General features: G+C 54.5%; 1 protein-coding gene across 5 annotated transcripts in view; it reads right to left on the bottom strand.

Moving 5' to 3' along the window:
• Positions 1–1,628: 1,628 nt before the first annotated feature.
• The window catches only part of ARHGAP27 (Rho GTPase activating protein 27), a 31,639-nt gene continuing 9,585 nt past the window's right edge, over positions 1,629–23,682 (bottom strand). For all 5 annotated transcript variants that reach the window (XM_060081656.1, XM_060081652.1, XM_060081654.1 and 2 more), the window contains 15 exons: positions 9,415–9,822; positions 8,984–9,166; positions 8,685–8,765; positions 8,528–8,611; positions 8,067–8,134; positions 7,671–7,761; positions 7,036–7,140; positions 4,364–4,462; positions 3,288–3,393; positions 3,012–3,134; positions 2,840–2,938; positions 2,572–2,649; positions 2,351–2,485; positions 2,089–2,194; positions 1,629–1,982 (listed from right to left, as the gene is read on the bottom strand). In XM_060081656.1, the coding sequence (XP_059937639.1) occupies positions 1,805–1,982; positions 2,089–2,194; positions 2,351–2,485; positions 2,572–2,649; positions 2,840–2,938; positions 3,012–3,134; positions 3,288–3,393; positions 4,364–4,462; positions 7,036–7,140; positions 7,671–7,761; positions 8,067–8,134; positions 8,528–8,611; positions 8,685–8,765; positions 8,984–9,166; positions 9,415–9,822 (1,944 nt within the window). In that variant the 3' untranslated portion in view covers positions 1,629–1,804. The remainder of the gene's footprint in view (positions 1,983–2,088; positions 2,195–2,350; positions 2,486–2,571; positions 2,650–2,839; positions 2,939–3,011; positions 3,135–3,287; positions 3,394–4,363; positions 4,463–7,035; positions 7,141–7,670; positions 7,762–8,066; positions 8,135–8,527; positions 8,612–8,684; positions 8,766–8,983; positions 9,167–9,414; positions 9,823–23,682) is intronic.

Genomic DNA, 23,682 nt, shown 5'->3' on the forward strand with positions numbered 1-23,682 from the left:
CCAGCTCTTCTCATGCCAGCCACCTGGGCATGGAATTCGGAAGAGTCAAAGAAGTTTATGTCAGAACCTGGCCTTTGGGGATTCCCTGGCAGTCCAGTGGTTAGGACTCCTTGCTTTCACTGCCAAGGGCGCAGGTTCGATCCCTGGTTGGGGCACTAAGCTCCCACAAGCCGCATGGCAAGGCAATACAAAAAAACAAAAAAACCCTGGCCTCCCAGGTCATTATGAGATATTTGTCAAAGTAGGAGAATAGAACACATTTTATTGAACACTTGTTAGCTTGATTTATAGCTTTACATATGTTGACGTATGGTATGAGGCCTCCACGTGTACTCTTGCCCCAGCCCCTCTGGCATTAGGGGTGGGCTTCGGTCAGCCCTGCCCGCCGAACCATAAGCTCCACCAGGGAGGCAATGTGCGGTACCCCTGCCCCAGAGCATAGTGCCTGGCACAGAGGAGCAGATAATAAATATTGGCTGTGAGAAACAAATGAGATAATCCAAGTAAAATGCTTGGTATGGTGCAAATGTCAATAAATATTAGCTATTATTGTTTGAACACATGAACGGGTAGGTGGGGCAGGGGGCTGAGACCCATATACTGAGGTGGTTTGTGTGCAAGAAGGGAAGGGGGGCTGATGAACGCAGCGTTCACGCTTCCTTTTCTGAGGATGTGCCCTCCTTCCCCCTACCCAACAGGCCTCTCTCCCAGCTCTTCACGGCAAAGTGGGCACCAGGGAGGCCTACCTGACGGCCAAGGCACTGAGAGAGGCTAGGAGTTCCTGCCAGTGCTATTTCCCCTCCCCGAAGAGAAGAACACCTGGGACAGATTCCCTCTTTGCCTGCAGGGACCTCCCCAGGCCCAGACAGAACCCACTCAGCTTAGTTTCCCTGCTTTACCATAAGGCCATGCTGGGGTTGAGGGGTAGCTGAAAGGATTGATTTCACCCTCACAGGAGGCTGTGCTCTGGTGTGAGAGGAGCCTGAGCTGGGGAGTCAGATCACCCACCAGACCCTGAACAAGGCACTTTGCCTTTGTACGCCTCAGTTTCCTCATCTGTAAGACGGGATTACTAGTAGAAATGGTGCATGTCAAGTGGCAGGTGCAGGGTACACACTTAGGGACCAGGAAGAACCCTTGCGCAGAGCACAAGTGGATCAGGGAGGGCAGAGGCCCAGAACCCCAACAGGAAAGTCAATGAAGAGGGTCTACAGCCAGCCAGTGATTGGGCCTGGCAGGAGCTTCAGCCCAGAGGCCTGGGGAAAGGCAGCTTCAGCTGCCCGCTGGAGGCCCGGCTCAGTCCTGTTTCCGCAGCAGGGAGGTTGTCGATTGCTGCTTCATGATGGGCACAGTGCCATGCACGGGGCCGGGGACCCACAGGGTCTCCCTGAAGGCCTCCACCAGGTGCAGGCCTGACGAAGCCAGGAAGCCCTTCGGCCAAATTCCTCCTCGCAACAGCGGCCGTCCCAGAAAACTCTCCCACCACCCCTCATTCTCGCACACGCACAGCAGGTGGCGCTGTGATAAAGAACAGAGCCCAATTAACCCGCAAACAGGCCAAATCAGAGGAAAAAAAAAAAAAAAATCACATTTTGCGAACTGCCCACCAAGGGTCACCATACCCTCAGAACCGAGAGGTGCAGAACTCGCACCGGCCTGCGGACTGGTGGGAGGCGGAGGGTCTCAGAGATAGAGTCCAGCCGCGTGGCTTCCAGCCGCCCCGCTTCTATGCAGGACCACTGTCGCCGCCCCCACTCCCAGGTCCGCAGCGCCAGCAGCGGGGGGTAGGGGTGCGGGCCCGCGGTCAGTGCGGCGGGAAGACATCTGCGCACTGCTGCAGGATGAGCTCCACCACCTGGTTCTGGAACACCATGGTCATGGGCATGCTGGTTTCCTCTGTCTCGGGCCGCAGCAGCGTGGGCCCGAACACTATGGCCACGCTCTGCACGGACATGCGGTTCTGTTCTCCGTGCTCGATCACCCTGAGGTGGGGGTGGGGTGCAATCAGGGCCCAGAGCTGGGGGGAGGCGTGCGGGGGAGGGTCCTATCAGGCCCGCCTCCCCATTCCCGTGCGGCTCCCCGGCGCACCTGCACAGGTGCTGGAAGAGCAGCCGCAGCGTGTCGTGGTTGGGGGCGGGCAGCGTGCGCACCAGGTTCCGAACACAGCGGCTGCGCTGGGCCTGGTCCTGCAGCTCTGGGCAGGGGAAGGGTCAGAGGCGGAGAGAGGAGAGGGAGGGAAACAGAGAGGCTGACTTCCAGTATTTTGCGGGGGCGGTCCCAGCCAGACGGGTGCCTGAGGCAGCCCAGCCCCACCCCTACCCCATCCGCCCCACCTCCCCCAGGCGCTCACTGATGGCCGCGATGAACTGGGGGAAGTGCGAGAAGGGGAAGAGGGGCTCGGGCAGCTCTCGAAAGAAGAGCTTCAGGGCGCCGGTGATTACGTGGACGTCCTCCCAGCGTCCGTCGTCCAGGTCCAGACGTTCATCTGCGGAAAGGGGGGAGGGGAGGAAGAGGAGGTCAGCATCCCTTTGCGCCCTCGGACCTGGGGCAGGGACAGGGGACGGGCCTCACCGTGGTCCACCTTATAGCGCAGCTTCTGGATGGTGGCCAGGTTTCCACTGATGCGGTATAGACCGTCGATGTCCAGCCCTGGAGCAGAGGGGGGCGCTGACAGCGGGTTCCGTGGGATGGCCCTAAAGCCCCTGCTATGATTCCTGCTCAGGAACTCCCGTTCTTTCCCCCTCGACCCTGCGCTCCCCGGGGGTTCCGTCTGGGGCCCTGGAAGGAGGCCTTCAGGCTCCCGGAATGCCAGGCCCAGCCGGCCGGCGCGCGTACATACCCCGGGCCTCGACGGTGCGGATGCACTGCTGCACGAAGCGCGGCACCTGGCTCTTCTCGCGCTCACACAGCACGGCCAGCGCGCAGCCGAACACCTGGTCTGGGGGAAAGGCTCGTCAGCGTCGCCTCGCCCCTGCGCCACCGGCGCCCAGCTCTCCGGGTCCCTCCTGTACCTCTGATGTAGCCCTTCTCCCGCAGCGACTGCAGCGTGGGCCGCTTCAGCAGGAACTTGCGGAGCTTTTGCCGGACCTTGCTCAGGTCGCTCTCCAGACCTCCGGGCCCCGGGGTGGGCACGGCTGCCCAACGGGAATGGGAATGCGAGGGCTGGGTCAGTCGGTGGCGCCGGGGTTGGCCCGGAAGCCCTAGCCCGGTCGTCACCACCCCGCCTCCCCCACCCCGCCCAAAAGGATGCCCACCACCCCCTCCACCAGCCTCACCCCTAAGCACACCTGCACCAGGCCGTGCTTCATCCTCCCGCCAGCTTCCTAGGCGCTCACTCGACCCAAAGTCCACGGTGCTGCTCTCACTTTCCTCCTCGGGGGGCAGGTCTGTGGACTAGAATCACACAGCCTCAGAGAGGAAGAGCCTTGGGCCAGCCGCGGGTCCTTCTGGGATGGGGTGAGAGACCCGAAGTGCCCTCCCAGCAGGCCTGGACTGGAGACCCCCAGGCAGGGAGTTTGCTGTTTCCTTATCCAGGTCAACCCCCTTCACCTCCACCAGAGAACCCCAGAACGCTCACCCGCCTTGGCTGCATGGAGCCCTCCAGGTGTTGGAGACAGTCATCCTGTTCTCCCCCACCTTTTCTTATCCTGACTACCCCTACCGACCTCCCAGTTCCTGGTCCACTTTCCCCATAATTTTCCTTAGCTCCTCTGTACACACTCCAGTAGGTCAGTATTCCTCAATATGTGGCTCCCAGTTCGAGCTTGCAGTTTGAGCTGGGGCCAGAGCGCTGCCAACGACCTCACCGGCATCACCTCCCTGGATCTGGATTCCTACCTCTATTAATACAGCCAAGCAGGGCACCCAGTGTGGCTTGGTCCCTTAATAGGGACTTAAGGATCAAAAAGCCTCAGGTAGTTTCCAGGTGAAGAGCTGTCAGAGCGGGCCTGCCCCATCTCTACTTATGCAATTGATATATTGAACTTAAAAGACAATGCTAGACTCATCAATTCAATCCTTTTAAATTCTGTCTTCTGGTTTCAGCCTGTCTTTCCAGCCTGAGGCTGTTTAGCAGAGTATTTACTTTTCTCTTGCCTCAGTGTGGGATGGGACACTCCTCTAGGATATGCCCACCTGGAGAGTCCTCCTGTGCGGCCAACCCCAGAGGCTGGATTCACTTCCTTAAGAAAGGCTAATTTCTTCAGCAGCCCATCTGCATCTGCAGAGAGGGCTACTTACCCACCGGTGCCATGGAGCTCCCAGTGCCCGAGTGGAGGGTCCCACCCACAGTGGACACAGCTGCCCTGCATAATGGCTGCCCATCCCCTCCCCACCAGCCTTGGCGGACCCCAGCTCTGCCTACCAGCTCCTGGATGCCCTGGGCGATGGCCTGATGCCAGGTGCTGATGATGGCCTCCGAGTCATGCTGGATCAGGTACTCTGAGCCATCTCTGCTCCGCAGCTGGTGGGACACAAATCACTCAGTCATCTCTGGTTCGCTGGGTCTGTCCCAGGGGGGATACAGAGGTAGAGGTGATCTGTTCCTGTCCCTAGGAACTCAGAGCCTAATAGAGCAAGGGCCTCACCCCAAGCCAAGGTATTTCACCTCATTAAAGCAGTAGGTGATAGCATCTCCCTGTTACAGATGGGCAAACTGAGGCACAGTGCGTGTAAGCAACTTCCTCGTGGACACATAGCTAGTGAATGAAGGAGCAAGGATCTGAGTGCAGAAGGTCTGCACATCTGTCAACGGCCTGGTGTGCTTTTCCCTGCCCCATCCTGTCTCTGCATGAGCCACAGAACACGGCAGGCCTACCCAGAGCACAGGCCAGCAAAAAAGTCAATGAAAGAAACTCCCGGTGGGAGACCCCAAAGCCACTATTTTATACTATTGAGGAGCAAGCAGATATTAACAGCCTGGGCTATTTTTCAGCTGACTGCTGTTTCCCTAACAAAGTCTACAAAGAACAAGGCAACTTGGATGGATCTCTCCTCAACCTCTGGCTCTGAGACCCAAGCATTCAAGGTTGATGGGAATGGTTGGTTGCCACAGCTTTGGGTCAAATGAGAGTCAGAGTCAGCAAAAACTGTCTCAGACAACACGGTACAAACTTCCAGAATCAGAGAGGGCTGTGTTTGGCTGTCTGGCTATTTAACTCAGACTTGAATGCTACTTAACATGCTTTCCAAGACAAAACCAAACAAACCTGCAAGTTCTATCCCCTCCCCCTCCCCGCAAAGACTAGAGAAGCTTCAGTGGGCACACCTCGTGTGTGCCCACAGATAGCACAACCTCGTGCTAACCTAAACTGACAGGAGCCCTGTCTGTTATCCCAGAGAATGGCCTAACAATGCCTCTAAAACAATAGCCATTATTTTTGGCAGCTGTCTCAAAACATAATCAGTTCATATTTGAGTTTCATACAGAAGGCACACCTGTCTAGTTACATATCAATATACTGCTCAAGACATTCATTCTGTTGACTGCACAGGCACGCCGAGCTCAAACCAGCCATTCTCAGGGGACTGTTACTGAAGTTTTCTGTGACTCTGGGGTGACTAGAAAGACCGGCCATCCTCAATAATATAGAATTTGGGGCGGTCTCTTGAGAAAAATCCAAAGTCACCTACAGGTCACCCCTGAGTGGAGGAAGGATGGCTGCCAGCCAGTGGGAAGCAGGGGCCTCCAGGATTTCCATTCAAGACTGTCAGCCTTCCCATCGGCTTGAGGAGCTCTCAAGAGCACCATCTGCCTTCCAGTCCTTGCCAGAAAAGACAACTCAGAAGCGTCTCCTCTGAAACTTTCATCAAAAGCCCGGTCAGAGGAGTGACATTCAGAGAGCCCTGTTTGAAGGATGTCCCTCCAGATCAGGAAGGAACATACCTAGCAAATATGATGTCCCTCCTCAATCTGACATCCATGGCAGACATTGCTAGTCGATTACAGCGCTAAGCCTGGAGAAGGCTCCAGGCCTACTGATCAGAGTGGCTCATGAGACAAAACAGGCTTCCAGCTCTGCTCTGTGGATACTCTGGTTCTAGAACCGAATGAAGCTGGGTGAATTATCATTAAATGACACACTCAAGCTCCTTGCAGAATTGCTTTTTCTGAGCTGAGATGGAAGGCCATGCTTTTTTGGCTTTCATCAGATGTTAGCTGAACCAGCCCAAGAGTCCCTTTACTAAACTAGAACGGAGCTGCACACTAGAAACTGATTTCCCTCAAAATCTAGGAAGGTTTCCCCCCGCCCCAGTAATAAGAGCCATGTAACTGATTGCTGTTCTCTTTTCACTCTGGCGACCAGGAAACCTGGAGGTGATTTTTTTCAGCAACGACAACTTTAGTACCTGTACATCATCCTAATCCCTCTTCACACTGCCCTCTTCCTCTAACTTGTTTTGTGGGTCCTGGTTTTCAGTGGCTTTTACCAGCTCACCATATGCATTTTTATTGTGAGCTGCCTCAAAACATTTGGGGACTGAGGTGAGGGTAAGAGTAGTTTAAAAACAAGACAACACATGGACAGTGAAGGGAAACACAACAGTGAAGATGGTGAAGACAACACATGGACAGTGGCCTGGGAGGGTCTTGCCTGGGCCCCACCTGGCCTCTCTCTTCCTGCTGCAGAGCCTGAAAAATGTGTCCACTACCCTAGTTTATTCACTGCCAGTTGGAAGCTGGGCTCTTACCAGCTAGAGCAGGTGTCCCAGCGTACCAGAGTAAGTAGCTGGGGACCCAGAGCCTCCTGTCTGTCTCAGGCCAAAGCAGCTGGGATGAGGACTGCGCTTCTAGGCATGACAGTTTCATTTCCCAAGGACCAAGGACTCCAGTGAACCCCACTCCTGGAGAGGGAGCTGCAGAATCTGTGATGCCAGGAAACACTGTGGACGGATCCCCAGGGTGGAGGCAGTTTTGGTTCTGACCCCCGAGAATTCCAGCCCTAACTCCCCAGGTCCACCTTCTTGGGGCTTACTTAGTGAGGGTCCCTAGCCATCAGTAAGCCCCTTCTCCTCCTCCCCCACCCCACCACTCACCTCCAGCACATTCTTCTTGCTGGATTTGTCTTTGGGGGCCCAGGCGAGAGAGGCCCCCTTCAGCTCCACCGTGTACTCGGGGATGGAGAGCTTGGAAGGCTGCCTCTGTGGGAAAGGGAAGAAGCATTGGAGGGAGCATGGTTACAGCGCACCCTCAGCTCAGCTTGGGCCCGTCACAGCGTCCTGGCTCCAATCTACCAGGCTCCCTTGGCTTCAGGGACAAAATGGGGTCACAGCTCTGGGGGCAGGGGGCCCAAGGGTTCCTGGACCCCAGAGATCCTGGTACTTCCTAACCATGGAGCCTGCAGGCTGGCTGGTTGTTTGCTACCTGCCCACCTAGGAGAGGAAAGGAGAAAGGAGTGCAGCCCCGTCTCTGCGAGCGGGTGTGTCCAGTCCCCAGCCTCCCTGCCCACCAGGCTGGAGCTGTCCATCCTCAAGGACTGGTCCCCAGGCCCAAGGTGGCTGGAAGTGCTTGTCCTGGAGTGACCGGCTCTCATCACCCACTGCCAAGGCCCAGCTCCCTTGACACTCATATTCCATGGTCTCAGACCTAGCCTTTGGCAAGGCTGATGAGGTGAAGACCCACAGGAGTCAGGAGCAGATGGGGTGGCCCCTGCTGGGCGCCTGGGCCTTACCAGGCCACCTGCAGTCGAGGTCTTCGAGTCCTTGAAGAATGTCAGGATGCCGCCCTCCAGCACTGTCCAGGAGGCACTCCAGTTCTTCTTCCTAGGCGGGGCGGTGGTGGCAGGGTTTGGGTTCGGTCCTGGGCTGAGGCTCCCCTCCCACTCCCAGGAGCAGGGCGCAGAGTTTAAGAACACAGCTTGGGGCACCCAACCGTAAGGGGTGGACTCCCAGCGCTAACACCTGGTAGCCAAGGGACCTGGGGCAAGTCACTTCCTCAGTGCCTCAGGGTCCTCACAGGACCTCATAAAGTCGCTATGAGGGTTAACAAGAGCCTGGCATACGGGAAGTGCTCAGTAAACGTCATCGTTAAGGCCCCCCGTGGAGTCTGGGGGCAGACGGGTTCTCACCGGAGCCGCTTTCCTTTGTCCACCGTCTTGGTTCGATGGAGCACGCCTGCCTTGTCCAGGGTCTTGATCTTAGAGAAAGAAGGGGAAGGAGGAGGCAGTTAAGGGCGGAGCCACGGCGGGGGCGGGGGGGGGGGGCGGCGAGAGGCTAGCCCCCGTCTCAGCCAGCCACTCCCCACAGGTTGGTCCTGAGACTCCACTGAACCCTCTTTGCCGGCACCTGGCCGCTGCTTGGTGAGGTGCCTGCTCCCACAGCAGGAGCAGCAGCACGAGAGACTTCCTTCCAGCTCCGAGCCTCGCCCAGCTCTGAGCCTGGGATGACCCAGAACCCAGGTTCATTCAGCCCAGGCTAGTGCTCCAGGTGGAGACGTGCCTCCAGACCCAATCCCAGCCTCCAGAGCCTCCAGAAACACCTCAGTTTTTCTGTGGGGGTCCTGCCAGGTCCTACATGCCGCCTCCCTTACCTTCTCCTCAGGTGGGCTGGCCTGGGCCGGGGTCTCACTGTCCTGGCTGGATTTGTGGATGCTTCGAGGGGCAGGGACAGGGACCTGGGAAGAAAGACACTGTCATATATAACCCCCACCTCCTCTCCCCGGCACTCTCCCTTCTCCACTTGGTTACCTGGGGCAACTCCCACTGAACGGAGGCGTCATCTGGATTGTAGAAGTAAGGCTTCCCGTGCTGGTCCTCCAACCTCATCCACTGTGGGGAGAGGGATGGTCAGGGACCTAACTCACCTCATGATGGGGGAGCAAAAGGTTCCCTCCAACCAGAGCCCAACATAGCCCCAAAGAGTTTACACGGGCAGGTGTGGGTGATTCGGTTTTGGGCTGACTTGGAGCCCGCGCGGGAACTTCAGTTTCGAGTGTTAAGGGGAGCGACCCCGCGGCTGTTTGGGACCATCTGCCCACTGCCCCTACCTGTTCTTGGGTGAAGTTGTTAGTGTACAGCGTCTGCCCATCCTGGCTCACGTGGCAAGACCAGCCTGGGGGTGTGACCAAGGGAGAGGCGGGGCCGGGCTCACCGCAGGAGCCCACGGGGGGATAGTCTTCCTCTGGGTAACTGGTCAGCAACTCGGGGTAGTCCGTCTCAGGGGTGGGGGGCTGCAGGGAGCAGAAGAGTCAGAGGCTCTCAGAGCCAGCAGTGACCCCAGGGGCTCGGCCCTTTCGGTCCAGGCCACGTCCCCTCACCCTAGTTCCCCCGAACTGTGGGAGACAGAGGCGGGGTCAAAGTCTCTCAGAGATAGCCCCGCCCACCCACGACCACGACTCTTCTCTCTCTGAGGCCCTCAGAGCCAGCCCCGCCCACCCTGGCCAGGCCCCGCCCTTTCAGACGAGGCCCCGCCCCTCACCCTCTGGTTCCTGGGGCTGCCGGGGCTCAGGCCAGGCTGCATCTCCTGCTCGTCCTCCGGCTGGTCCTCGGACTCGTCCTCCCAGGCCGTCTCGCCCGTCAGCGGGTTGTAGAAGAACACCCTGCGGCTCTCCTCATCCCAGTACTGGCCCCACTCGGTCTCGAGGCTCTCGTGGCTGCCCACCGAAGCCGGAGACGTGGCCGGGCTGGCGGCGCCCTCGGCAGTCTCGAAGGGCGACTCCCAGGTGGTCACGCCCGTGTCCGGGTTGTAGTAGTAGGGGCGCCCGGTGCCCGCGTCCGTGTGCGTCTCCCACACCGAGCCGGGGCAGTGGGCTGCGGCGGCGCCAGGCGACGTGGCCCGAGGCTGCCTCTCTACGTTCGCGTACACGGGCTCTGGGAGGTCATCCACCTGCGGCAGGAGGAAGGAGACGTGACCTTCAGGGCAGCCCCGCGGTCACATCATCCCCACTCAGGCACTCGCCACTTGGGCGACTTTCAGCAAGTCACAGCACCTCTCCGCCTCGGTTCCCCCAGCTACAAAATGTCTGCCCTGCCCACTCCGGAAATTGTAGTGAAGAGAGAATGAGGAAATGTTCTTGAAAGTGCCTTGTAAAGTATGAAGTGCCCCAGATGCGTGGGACAATTAGATTAATTATTTATTAACAGTAGTAAAATATCGATAACGAAGTTCTCCAGCTGCACACTCACAGGTGTGAATCAGAGTTTGCACAGGAACAGAAATGGCCTGGGCCCAGTTCTTTCTCGTCCCAGGCGCCAGGACACTTGGGGGCGGGGCCCTGCTCCATTCTACAGCCCCCACGAAGAACCCCCAGCCCTCCTTCCTCCTCTGTCAAGAAAGCTCTGAGTACCGCCTCCGGTTCCAGATTTGGAGCTGGAACTTCCCCAATACAGGGTTTGCAGGCCTCAGAATCAATTGCAGACAAGAGAAAGAGAAAGAGCCAGATGGGAAGGAGGAAGGAGGGCAAAGAAAGGTGAGCCCCGTGTCCCCCTCCAAAGTAAAGTGAGGTGGGCTGGAGGGTCCAGTCACACAGAATATAAGCCTGGTCATGCTTAACACCCTCACGGCTCCCTGCTACCTGCTGGGCAAACTCTAAGCCCTTACCAGGGCCCCAGAGGCCTTCCGTCACCTGCCTGTCTTCCCCCCTATTTCCTGCCACTCCTGGCCCTTGCCTTGAACTTTAAGCTCCAGTAGCACTGGGTTGCTGGAGGCCCCCAGCCTCTCTGCTGTGTCTGCTGCAGGCCTCGGCTCCTTCACAACCTGCCTCTCCTGGCTGACTCCTATTCCTTCTTTAGGACTCAGCTCAGGTGTCAGGATCCAGATCTCTCCCGAGATTTCTCCTGTGTGCCCACCACTCCCAGCCTAGCACCCACCAGAAAGATAAATAATGACACTATCAAACCCCAGGCAGCAGAATAGCATGAGGAGATTAATACTGTTTTCTAAGAATGCATAATGGTACAAGGGAAAAGCAGATTTCAAAAATGTAAACTTAGCACAATTCCAATTTTGTGTTTTTAGAAACTCTCCAAAATGCTAATGGAGGTCATCTCTGGGTAGGGTAATTATAGGACTTGGATTTGGTCTTGTTTAGTTTTTTTCTTTTCTGCAGCATCAAAATTTTGTTCAATAAATCTTTTTTTAAAAATCATAGAGGGACTTCCCTGGTGGCGCAGTGGTTAAGAATCCGCCTGCCAACGCAGGGGACACGGGTTCGAGCCCTGGTCCGGGAAGATCCCACATGCCGTCGAGCAACTAAGCCCATGTGCCACAACTATTGAGCCTGTGCTCTAGAGCCTGCGAGCCGCAACTACTGAGCCCACGTGACACAACTACTGAAGCCCGCGTGCTCTAGGGCCTGCATGCCGCAACTGCTGAAGTTTGTGTGCCTAGAGCCTGTGCTCCGCAGCAAGAGAAGTCACCGCAATGAGAAGCCCGCACACCGCAACGAAGAGTGGCCCCTGGCCCCTGCTCGCCGCAGCTAGAGAAAGCCCGCGCGCAGCAACGAAGACCCAACGCAGCCAAAAATAAATGAATTAATTTTTAAAAAATCATAGAAGTTCCTCTGTTGCTGTAACACCTTCACTAAGCTAGAAACCAGGGGTCCCCAACCCCCTGGCCATGGACCAGTAGTGGTCCCCCGCCTGTTAGGAACTGGGCCGCACAGCCCAAGGTGAGCAGCGGGCGAGCTGCTGCGCCCCACCACTCCCCATAGCTGGCATTACAGCCTGAACCATCCCCCCCCTCCCGCCCCCTCGCCCCGGTCTTCCATGAAACTGGTCCCTGGTGCCAAAAAGTTTGGGGACTGCTGCTATAAACTACTCGAGAGGGGAAGCACCTCTCGCTCAAGGCAGCCTCTCACTGGGCCTTGGGCAGGCGCCTACAAAAACATTCACTTGGCCAGCAAAGATCTGCCTGCTCTGTGCCAGGCACTGTTCTAGGCACTGGGAATGCAGCCGTGGACAAATGGACACAAATCTGCCCTGGCGGAGCTGACACTCTAGTGCATATGTGTGTAAATGGTGGTGGGGTGAGGAGGGCACCAGCCAGGGTGATAGGGAAATGCACCGCACCTCAGTGATGACTGCTGCTAACAAGAAAACAAAAATAGAAGGGGGTGTTGCCATTTGAGACAGTGTGATGGGCCCCAGGCATGGAGGGGGCAGGAAGACGTGTGTACACCAGTCCACTCCTCTCCCTCGCTCCACAAGCTCCTGTGTGGCTGAAATGGGACCTTCGCATGACTTCTCTCTCTCTGTCCACAACAGCCCTCCTGTGGCATCCTGTATTCCAACCACACTGGCCTGCTGACCCTCCCCCAAACACAAAAGGCATCTTCTTACCCCCATGCCTTTGCTCCAGATGTTCCTGCAGCCTGGAAACCCACCACCCTCCCTCCCCATTCCCTGCTGGTCCAAATCCTGCTCCTCTGCTGGTGCTCAGCTCACAAGCCTCACCTGGGGGAGGCTTTCTCCCTCGGATGAGAAGTCTAACCCGCTGGCACTCTGCTTGTCGCTCTGTTGGGGCCCGATGGCATTCTGCCTTGGTGGTCCGTTCATTGGCCACCCATCTGCCTAACTTCTCTGCCCCCAAAAGGCAAGACTTTCTTGAGATCAAGACCCAGGATGATGTAACTGACCATAGTCGACCCCCAGGAGATGGCCCAATGCCCTGAGCCACACAGCCGATCCATCAAAAACACTTACTGAGACCTCCCTGGTGGTCCAGTGGTTAAGACTCCGTGTTCCCAATGCAGGGGGCCCTGGTCAGGCCCTGGTCAGGGAACTAGATCCCACATGCCACAACTAAGAGCGCGCATGACGCAACTAAAGATTCTGAATGCTGCTACTAAAAGGTCCCACATGCCGCAGCAAAGATCCCACGTGCCGCAAATAAGACCCGGCGCAGCCAAGTAAATAGATAAATATATTTTTTAAATGCTTTATAACAAAACAAACAAACAAACAAACACACTTACTGCATGAGTACGCAAGTCAATTCCATGCCAAACTTCAGTAACAAACAAAAACCAAACACACCTGATATTACAGGAGAGACTGGGGTTAGCTTTGAGCAAGAACTTCCTGAAAATGAGAGTTCAGGCACAGGAACCAGGGAAATCCTTGGGAGAACAGGATGCAGGCAGCGGGTGGAGGAAAGTGGATGACCGGACACACCTCCTACCCACCCCAGCTGGACCCACTGAGGCAGCGGCCTTGCTCATCCCGGGGACAGGGGCTGGAAGGGTGCCGAGGAAGGAGACAGGCTCTTGGGAGTGGGGATTTCCACGTGGCCAGGCTGCTGGCCTTGGCTCTGAGTCCACGGGGAGCCCCAGGCTGGTCGGGCTGATCGGGACCTTGTACAAGGAACACCCCCAGCCGGTAGAGAGGAGATTTGGGAGGTAGAAGTTGAGGCCCCCCACATGACTGTCACCAGGAAGAGAAGACACAGAATTACACTGGGGAGCTCCAGACTGCAAATCAGAGGCCAAACGGGGGCAGGGCAATGCCCCTTAGAGAGAAGCACAGTCTAAGGATTGGAGCTGCCCCAGAGACGCAGGCAGCTTTGGAAGGTTGTGAGGGGCCTTCGTCTGAGGTGGGCAAGCAGAGTCGAACCCCTGCTAGGGATGCTGCAGCGCTGTGGAAAGAGCTGGACTGCAGTGGCCCCGAGGCCCTTTCAGACTCTAGAACTCTCTGTAGAGCCCCTGCAGTGCTGAGATAGAGGTACTTTCCTCTCCTGGCAGAGCCTCAGACAGGCTCAGACTGGCTCCTGGAAGCCAGGTGGTGAAGCCAGGCCCTCCAGGCCCTCAGGCCTTCAAGGAGGAGCGCTCCCCGGTTAGAGCAGGGCTGCCGCCCCTCCCCCAGCTCCTGGAGGCCCAGACTAGATGCAGACACAGCCCGTCAACAGGGGTCTGACTAGGGCACCAGGGGCTCTTGGGCCCCAGATCCCAGTCGTGTTAGAGACACAGGGGACACTGAGCGGGAAAGAGACGGTGGTCTCCCGCCTCAGTCCGGAGAACAGAGCCAAGAGGGGCCTGGCTGTCACCACACCCAGCTGCCCCTGTGCCCCTCTCAAATCCAGTCCCCTCCCCTCGCCCACAGGCAGGCGCCGGGCCTTGCCTCTCCCCTCCCCCCACCCCCAGCCCCGAAGCAGGTCACCACCTCTCAGCATCCCTATGCCGCCCCTCTCAGACAGGCGGGGCCTCAGGGGAGGAACGAGAAAAGGAGGGAGGAGTCCCAACCTCCGGGAGGCTCCCTCAGCGGGGCCGGAGGATGGAGGCCCGCCGGCAGCGCCTGACCCCACAGACCCCTCTGCCATCCCCATCAGAGGCTGAGCTCTCCCCCCCGTGCCAGGGTCCCCCCTACCTGTCCCCGCAGGCCCCGACTCCGCCTCCTGGTCAGCTTGGCCATGATGTCCACCATCCTGGGCCCCTGAGCTGCTGGGATGGAGCCCTGGGAAGGCTTTGGGGGTGGAGCTAAGGGGCACAAGCCCAGGGCTGGTACAGGGCAACAGGGAAACAAGAAGTTGCCTTGCGATGGCGGGAGGCTGAGCCTCCAGCCCATTTCCTGTTAGGGCTGCGGAAATGCTGCCTGAGAAGGAGGCCGCCTGAGACAGGGTGGGGTGGAGTCAGGTAGGGGTACCTCGGGGCAGGGGTATTTTATGTCCAGGGAAACCACTGACCCCCCCCACTCAGTGCTCTGAGTACCAGGGAGTTCTGAATCCCAGGCCCAGACACAGACGCGGAGCAGGCTGCACAGAGGGCGGCACTGGGCCCGTGGGTGGGGGAGGGGTGGGCTGCACAGACGGGGGCCAGCAGAGGGGGCAGCTGGGTACTGGGGCCTGGGCTGGTGTAGACAGGACAACGAGTGGCTGTCAACTCCTCCAAGGCCCAGGGAGGATGTGATGGAAAAGAGGAAGCTTGTGTGTGGGGGGATGTCTCAAAGAGGAAGGGGTCTGGGCAGACGTGGTATCGCAGGGAGCTGGTGTCTGGACCCCTCCAGCCACGCGGGTGACAGGCGGGGTTCTGGCCACACCACCATCTACCCGCCTGACCGCCTGGGTCCGCCTCCTCCAGCCTTGGTCACCAAGACGCATGCATGCACCCTCACCTGCATGCCCACACACACGAGCAGGTACGCCCGGGCCCCTCCCCCGCCCTCCAGGGACCCAGAGAAGGGGATGGGGACTCAGCCCCCCACCCCACCCTACCCTCAGAGCTTTCTTCTGGCCTCTCCTCTCTTCACCCCCTCACCAGGTGGGTGCCCACAGAGGGCACAGCAGGTCCTGGATGAGAAGCTGTGGCCTCTCCTCCGAGCCTTTGGGGTCCATCTTGTCTTTATTAATCCCCTCAGAGGTGCTTCCTCCTCAGCCCCAAGTGCCCACCACCCGGCAGCCCGCAGGCTCACCCGCAGTGGCTGAACAGGACGCTCTGACCCTCACCCTCCCACCTGCATCCCAGGGCCCTCATCTCCCATTTCAGCAATCCCTCACCCCCCAGCCCTGGTTCTCCTTCCTTCCCGGCCCACATCCCCCAGGCTCTCCTCCCCTGCACCCACTGTGGGCTCAGGACAGGGACACCCAAGTCGAGCCAGGCATTGTGTAGATTTGGGGTGTGGAACACTTGGGGAGACCCCATTCAGAGCAAGTCTGAGGCCTATGCCCTACTCTGCCCTCAGGGCTCTAGTATCACTTCACTACCATCCCCTGTGCCCCAACTCAGAAGCCAGCAGCCCAGGGGCAAGACTAATCCCCCAGAGAGGCCTGGAGTCCTCACTTGTCACACATATGGCACATCACATTGCCCCCACCCTGAGGGCCAGGGAACACACACACACACACACACACACACACACACACACACACACACACACACACAGTCACCAAGAGAGAAGGAGCCAAGCCCCAGAGAAGGGAAGAATCTCTGTAAATTCCAGAGCAGCTGAGCCACCAGGGAGGAGCTGGGGTGGGGAGGGAAGACAGGAGGACAGGTGCGGGCACCTAGGCCCTCAGCACTGCCCCGCAGGAGAAACTGGGGAGCAGGGTCTCCCTGTGGCAGGGACCAGGAGTGACAGTGAGAGGATGGCTGGGACCACAGAAAAGGCAGGCAGCACCCCGCCCACTGCTCCTCCCCTCTAAGAGGCCTGGCTCCCACGCCTTGGGTCTCCCTCTGGGCTCTGGCTCCACACTTCAGGGACCGAGCAAAACCCACGCAGCTGTGGCCTGTCCTGGTCACCTAGGCTGGCTCCTGAGGCCTCCTGCCTGGGCTTCCCCTCCCCCGGGGAGAGGAGGTGTTGACCCCAGCGGCTCCCCAGCAGGGTCCTCCTCGCTCACCACACCCTGGCGCCTGGAGAGGCATGTGCGGCGGGGAGGGGACACAACAAGCCAGCTGCATATCGCCCATCTCTCCAAAACTCTCATAGAAGTATCGGGCCAGGAGCAGGTGCAACCAGAAAACCCTATCAGCTCTCTGGGACCAGAGGCAAAAGAAATGCCCACAGACCAGTGACTGAGCCTAGGGGCTGGCTAAGGGGGGCCGGGGGAGGGGGGACAGGAACTCCTTGGCTGCCTCTGAGCCTGCTCTGTGCCACCCGGGCTGGGGTGGAGGGGGGAGCGGGAATGAGTCGTGATCTTTGTCCCCAGGGCCTTAGCCGTGTACAGAACCGCCCCTGTTCTGACGTCTGTCCCTCCTCTGAGCACACCTTCTCCAGCACAGAGTCCAGGCCTCACTCCGTATCCACCCCTAACCCTGAGCGAGGGGTGCACCACCGTGCAGTGGGGAGCCATGCCTGGCCCCGCCCCCTGAGAGGCACTTAGTGTGAGATTCCAAACACAATGACCTGGGGTGAGGTTCTTCTCCTGGGTTTGGGGCAGAAGCGCTATTCAATTAAAGGGAAAAAAGAATGGAGCCAGAGTCCAGAGACCTGGCTTCTTGTGTAGACTCTGTCTCAGTGTCTCTCTGGGCAGCCCCTGGAATCTCTGGACCTCAGTTTCTTTATCCATAGAATGGGCTGTCATTCTCTCCCCCCCTCAAAGGGTTGGTTGGTACAAAAGAGTCAAGCAGGTACCTGAGTTCCCACACCCACATGGGGACATGGGGAAGAAAGCAGGGTTGCACTTCTGCTTTTCTGGTTTGGGGTTTCAGTTGGGTGCCCTTGGCTCTGGACTCTGCTCCCAGCCTCTTGGTGCCCATCTCCTGGGTGCTTGGTGTCTCATCTCTGCTTCTCACTCCACTGTGCTAGGAAAGCTCAACCAGCTTTATTAGCTTAACAACTTGCAACTGTATCTCCAGGTTACTTGGTGGGGTGAGGCCTGGGGTGGGGCCCCTTCGCCACTTACCACCCCCTGTGCTCTGAGGAAGGCTGGCAGACACCCAGGAGGTCTCCTGCTGCTGGGCCAGGAGGAATCAGAATTGGTCTGTTGAGGACCCCACTGGCCAGCAAGCGTGGTGATTATGAGCCAACCTCAGGAGGTGGGAAAATGGGACCGGGTGGTCATCTTCTGCCACCCCCTCAAGCGAATCTGTCCCTGTGCTCACCTTTCCTTCTCCCTCCCCTGATGGAGGTGCAGGGTCCTCCTGTCCAAGCCGACCTCCCCAACGGGCCCGGGAACCCGACTGACTGTCATTTGCTCAGAAGCTGCCTCACCTCTACTCTCCAGCCCCTTCTCCAGCCTTTGTCCCTTTGGCATTTCAACAAACTCAAGGTCTCTCCATCTTGGAAAGAAAAAAAGTGTGTCCCAGGACTCAGCCCTCCCCTCCTCCTTTTCAGAGCCAACTTCTTGAAGGAGTGCGTTCACCCACCATCTCGCCCAGATACCCAGCCCCCTGCCCGGGCCCCCCCAACCTCCTCAATGACTAATTTGGTCCTGGTCTGTCCTGACTCCTCTCTGGTCCTTAGTCCTTATAATTCTCCCCCTCCTGGACTGCCTCAGGCCGTGGCCTCTTGGTCTGTCTCCTTCCTCTGTCCATCTCCTGGGTGCTTGGTGTCTCATCTCTGCTTCTCTCTCTACTGTCCTGGCAAAGCTCAACCAGTTTTATTAGGTTAACAACTTGCAAAGTTGAGAAATCCAACTCCCCCCTCCCCCTGCCCCAGGATGGCCTTGGTACACTGAAAAGACGCACAAACCGAGTTCATCTTCATCCTCCTCCCCATCTCAGCATCACCTCTGCTGCTCAAGCAGAAACCTAGAGTCATCCTCGATTCCTGCTTCCCTTGTATCACCTGTCTTGGAGCCCTGGCGATCCAGCCTGCGGAAACCTTTCAGATCTCTCAGTCCCCAGGTAACACCAGGGTTAGGGGAGCACGGGAACATCACCACAGGGAAGCCAACATTCAGATCTAAAACAGACATTCTACAGGACAACTGGTCTGGTCTCTTTAACAAGTCCACGTCAGGGCAGAAGAAAAGGAAGGGGGTTGTCAAGGGAGATTTAAGAGACAAATGCACTGAATGCATAGGATTGGATCCTGGTTTGAACCGGCTGTGAGAGACTTGTCTTAGGATAATGGGGGAAATCTGACTATGGCTTGGATCTTAGAGGATATTAAGGCATTAATGTTAATTTTGTTAGATATAATAACGGTATCACGGTGATAGAGAAAAAGATAATTTTTGATCATTTTTAGGAGGTGCATGCTGAAGTTTCTAAGGGTGAAATATAATGAACTCTGGAATTTGTAACTTTTATCATTTTATTCTTGGCAAAAAAGATAGAACAAACATGGAAAACAGTAACTGTTGAATCTAGCTAATAAGTATAATTATATTCACTTCAGTATTCTTTTTTCTTTTTGGTATGTTTGAAAAATTTCATAATAGAAAGAAAAAAAAACCTCAAACTTTTTTTTTTTTTCTATTCTTCATCCTCACTGTTGCTACTCCACAAGGTATTCATTATTTCTTATCTGCAAACAGACCGGCCCTTCCAGCTCTCCCCTACTCCCAATCTGTCATGGACAAAGGAATTTCTCTCCCTTTAAGATATAGTTCTGGGGCCAGGGATTTCGAAATATAGCAGCTTAAACATGCCCTGCTTCTCTTCTTCTCCCAGCTGCTACCCTCTACTGCCCAAACCAAGTGGGAGCTGGTGCAGGTGAGTGGGCAGGACCTGGCTGGCACAGGTGAGAGGTCCTGAGACAGAGGCTGGGACCCGGGAGACCCTGGTGTAGACTGCCCCTGCCACGGGACTTCACCTAGGGTGGAGGCAGGGGGAGCCTTGTCCAGACCCCTTGCCCCCAGGAGCTGACAGGGAGCCAAGCAGGTGGGCTAAACACCCTCTGTCCTTAAGGCTGGGCCTGCCGAGGAGGCAGGGAGAATTCACACTGGCAGAGACCACCGCTGCTCTAGGGACCCCCCACCAAGCTCACCCCCAGCCCTGATGAGCAAAGACTCATAATAAACTCCACTCCTCTGATGGCCCAGGGGCTGGAGAGAGGTGGAACAAACAGAGCCACCAAACTGGCCACTGCTATCAGACCCCAGTACGACTGGGACGCAGGACACGCTAAAGACGCCATCACGAATCATGGCAGGAAGAAGCACTTGTCAGTAAAGGGGGATGGGACGACTGGATGACCATCTGGAAAGAAAAGGTGATTAAAGGTGAGTCACCATCGCTCTCTGTCCACTCAGACATACCCCCAAAGGACCAAAGATTCAGATGTTAAAAGTGAAGCCATAACAACAATACTCAGAGAGGAAAATATAAGCAAAATTCTCTTTTAAAAAAAGCCTTTGTGGGATTTCCCTGGAGGTCCAGTGGTTAAGACTCTGCACTTCCAATGCAGGGGGCGCGGGTTTGATCCCTGTTGGGGAACTAAAATCCCACATGCCGCATAGTGCAGCCAAAGGGGGGGAAAAAAAAGCTTTAGTAACAAAGACTCTAAATCTAAACGCCATAAAATAAGTGAGTTATACATTTGACTACATAAATGTATTTTAAGAAAACTTGTGTGGCCAAAAATTACCATTAGCGAAGTCAAAAGACAAACTTTGACAAGGGATTACAACTCATGTAATAGACAAAGGGTGATTTTCCCTACAGAAAGACCTCCTGGAAATCAACAAGAAAAAGACCAATAATTCAACAGATAAATGGGCAAAGGATAGGAACAGGCCATTCACAGAGATAGAGAAACAAATAGTCCTCAACTATGTAAAAAGATGCTCATTCTCACTGGAAAGAGAAATGCAAATTCAAGCTACCTTAAGATAATACATTTTACTGTCAGATTGGCAGAAACCAAAATTTTGATGACACTCATTTGGCAAGGCTGTGGAGAAACAGTCGTGCTCATTTGCATTGGTGGGAGAGCAAATTGGTATAAGCCCCACCCACAGCAATTTGGCAACATCTAACAAATACCTACTGTTTACCCTTCAACCCAGCAACTGTACTTCTGGGATTTATCCTCGATTTACCTGTACAGGTGTAAAAGATTATTTATTATAGTGTTGTTTGTCATAGCAAAAGATAGGACACAATCCAAGTGCCCATCAACAGTGGACTGGTTAAATGAATTATGATACATCCCTACAATGGGAAACCATGTAGCTATAAGGAAGGATACTTTCTGTATACAATCTCCAAGATACACTGTTAAATCAAAAAGGCAAAAAATAACAAGATGTAGGACCCTGTGTCCTGCATACTATCTTTGTGTAAGAGAGACAGAAAACAGTCAAATATATATTGATACCAGTTTGTGTTTGTATAAAGAAACTCTGGAAGAATAGAAAAAGAATTAATAAAAGTGGTGACTTTTGAGCCAATGGAGAACAGGGCATGGAAGCAACGGTGTGTGTGAGAATTATTGCTATATACTTTTTAATATTGCTTTGATTTTTTTTTAAACCATGTAAGTATACTACCTGGTTTAAAAAAAACAAAAACAGCCTGGAGGGGTGGGATAGGGAGGGTGGGAGGGAGACGCAAGAGGGAGGGGATATGGGAACATATGTATATGTATAACTGATTCACTTTGTTATAACGCAGAAACTAACACAGCATTGTTAAGCAGTTATACTCCAATAAAGATGAAAAAAAAAACATCTTGAGGCTATTTGAAACATAGAGGGCTGGAAAATATAATTACAACATGAACAAAAAATAAAAACTCAAGGAGATTCAAGTAAGGCACAAAAGAAGGAAAAAAAGGACTATTTTAGAACTCAAAATATATTGTTGTACTACTAACTGAAGGAGAAGATAGTCACTCTTGAGATTCAAATGTGTGGCCTGGGAGATCAAGCAGAAAAATATCTCAAACCTCAGAGCAAAAGCACATAGAGATGGAAGTAAAGAGGGAAAAGATAAGAAACTGGTGGGATCCAGCCAGGAGAGCTAACATGCAAAGGAAAGCAAAAGTAAAAGAAACAATAATCATGTGACAAAAAGATTTCCCTAAGCTGGAAAAAGACCCAGGTCTACAGACTGACAGTGCTCTGAGAGCTCCAGGTGGGTTGCTGAGAAAAAGAATCCTCATCACACACAACCTCTACAACACACTGGATTAGGAACCCCAGGGAAAAGCAGAAGCCACTAATGACGAGCAAAGTGCAGCGGGACAACAGATTAACAGGGAGAGAAAAAGGGAATCAAGAGCAACCTGACTGAAGGGGAAAAGAAAACCACAAGGTAAACCAATAAATGTAAAATAAACCATTAGTGGGACTTCCCTGATGGTCCAGTGGTTAAGACTCCACGCTCCCAATGCACGGGGTCCGGGTTTGATCCCTGGTCAGGGAACTAGATCCTGCATGCCGCAACAATTAAAAACACCACGTGGCAACGAAGATCCCCGCATGCCGCAATTAAGATCTGGCGCAGCCAAATAAATAAATAATAAAATAAAATAAAATAAAATAAACCATTAGTAATAAAATCAAGGACAGTGTATCAATTGTTAAATGAAATGGGAACAGACTGAATTATCCCATTAAGAGACAGTTTGGGTTTAAAAAAAACAGTGATATGATATGTACAAGAAATACACTTTAAAAAAATGATAATGGGGCTTCCCTGGTGGCGCAGTGGTTGAGAGTCCGCCTGCCGATGCAGGGGATACGGGTTCGTGCCCCGGTCCGGGAAAATCCCACATGCCGCGGAGTGGCTGGGCCCGTGAGCCATGGCTGCTGAGCCTGCATGTCCGGAGCCTGTGCTCCGCAACGGGAGAGGCCACAACAGTGAGAGGCCCGCATACCGCAAAAAAAAAAAAAAAAAAAAAATGATAATGGTCGAAAATAAAAGGATACTGAGAGACCAGCAAGTGCAAAAAATAAAATAAAATGAAATAAAAAGGAAGCATGGCCATATTAATAACAGAAAGGTGGAATTTCAGGTTTAAGCACTAAGCAGGATAAAAAGGGACATGGCATAATGATACAAAGGAACGATTTGTGATGATAGGACAGTCAAAATCTGTATGCTCCCAATAGCATTATAGTTAAACAGAAAAAGCAAAAACTATTAAAAGTACAAGAAGAGGGCTTCCCTGGTGGTGAAGTGGTTAGGAATCTGCCTGCCAATGCAGGGGACACGGGTTCGAGCCCTGGTCTGGGAAGATCCCACATGCCACGGAGCAACTAAGCCCGTGAGCCACAACTACTGAGCCCGTGAGCCTAGAGCCCGTGCTCTGCAACAAGAGAAGCCACCGCAATGAGAAACCTGTGCACAGCAGTGAAGAGTAGCCCCCCCTCACCACAACTAGAGAAAGCCCACGTGCAGCAATGAAGACCCAACACAGCCAAAAATAAATAAATTTTTAAAAAAGTACAAAAATAAATTTACAGAGAGAATTTGAGTGGGAGATTTAATAAACCTCTATCAGAATCAGAACAAAACACAAAAAAGAAGCAAACAAAGGAAATGCATCTGAATAATATAATCAATAAACTTGATTTGATACATATGGACCCTTACATCCCTTAAACAGAAAATATATACAGTTTTTGTAGGTCTATGAAAAACTTTGAAAACTTAAAAGGGAACACTTTCCTGGTAAAATACGAAAAGGCCAAAATTAACTATAGAACCAGTGGAAAACTTGAAAAGACTAATTACCATGGATGAGAAGAAGAAAAAAAAAAATCTGTCACTGCAAAAGCACCAGGTCCAGAAGGTTTTGCAGGAGGCTGAACTGTAGAAACCATTAGGATTCACCTCTGATATCCCCTCCCTGGACAGGAGGATTGTAGATTTCCCTCTCGCCTGAGAGATCCCGGGAGGGGGGCTTCTCAGACGTGCCCCCCACAGCACCGTGCAGTGGCATTTGCCACAAAATACTGTAACTGTCATTTACTTGTCAATCTCTCCCCCTGGACAGTAAGCTACCTGAGGGCAGGGACCACCTCTGATTTTTCATTGTCTCCCAGAGCCTGGTAACATCACCTGCCATTTACTGAATCAAGGAACGTGGAAGTGAAAAAGTACAGCATAATTGTCAACACACTGGGATGCCTGTAAAACTCCCCAACATGTAAGCCTAGGAAAGCAGAATGGATGGAGAGAAACCCAAATTCTAAATCATTAGATTGAAGTTCCCCCTCCCGCCCCTTTATCCGAATATTTGCAATGGGGTTAAACTATTTTTATAGGGAAACAGTAATTTACAAGTTCAGACAAGGCGAGGAGCGCTCCAGTGTATAATGAGGAGTGAAGGTGGCTGGCAGGGTCTGGAGGCAGGTCCCTTCTGGGCTTCCTCTCTCGGGCCCAAGTGGGCCCAGCCTCCAGGACAGACATGAAGCCTAGAC

This window comes from Mesoplodon densirostris, chromosome 18 (assembly GCF_025265405.1).
Source record: "Mesoplodon densirostris isolate mMesDen1 chromosome 18, mMesDen1 primary haplotype, whole genome shotgun sequence".
NCBI lineage: Eukaryota > Metazoa > Chordata > Mammalia > Artiodactyla > Ziphiidae > Mesoplodon > Mesoplodon densirostris.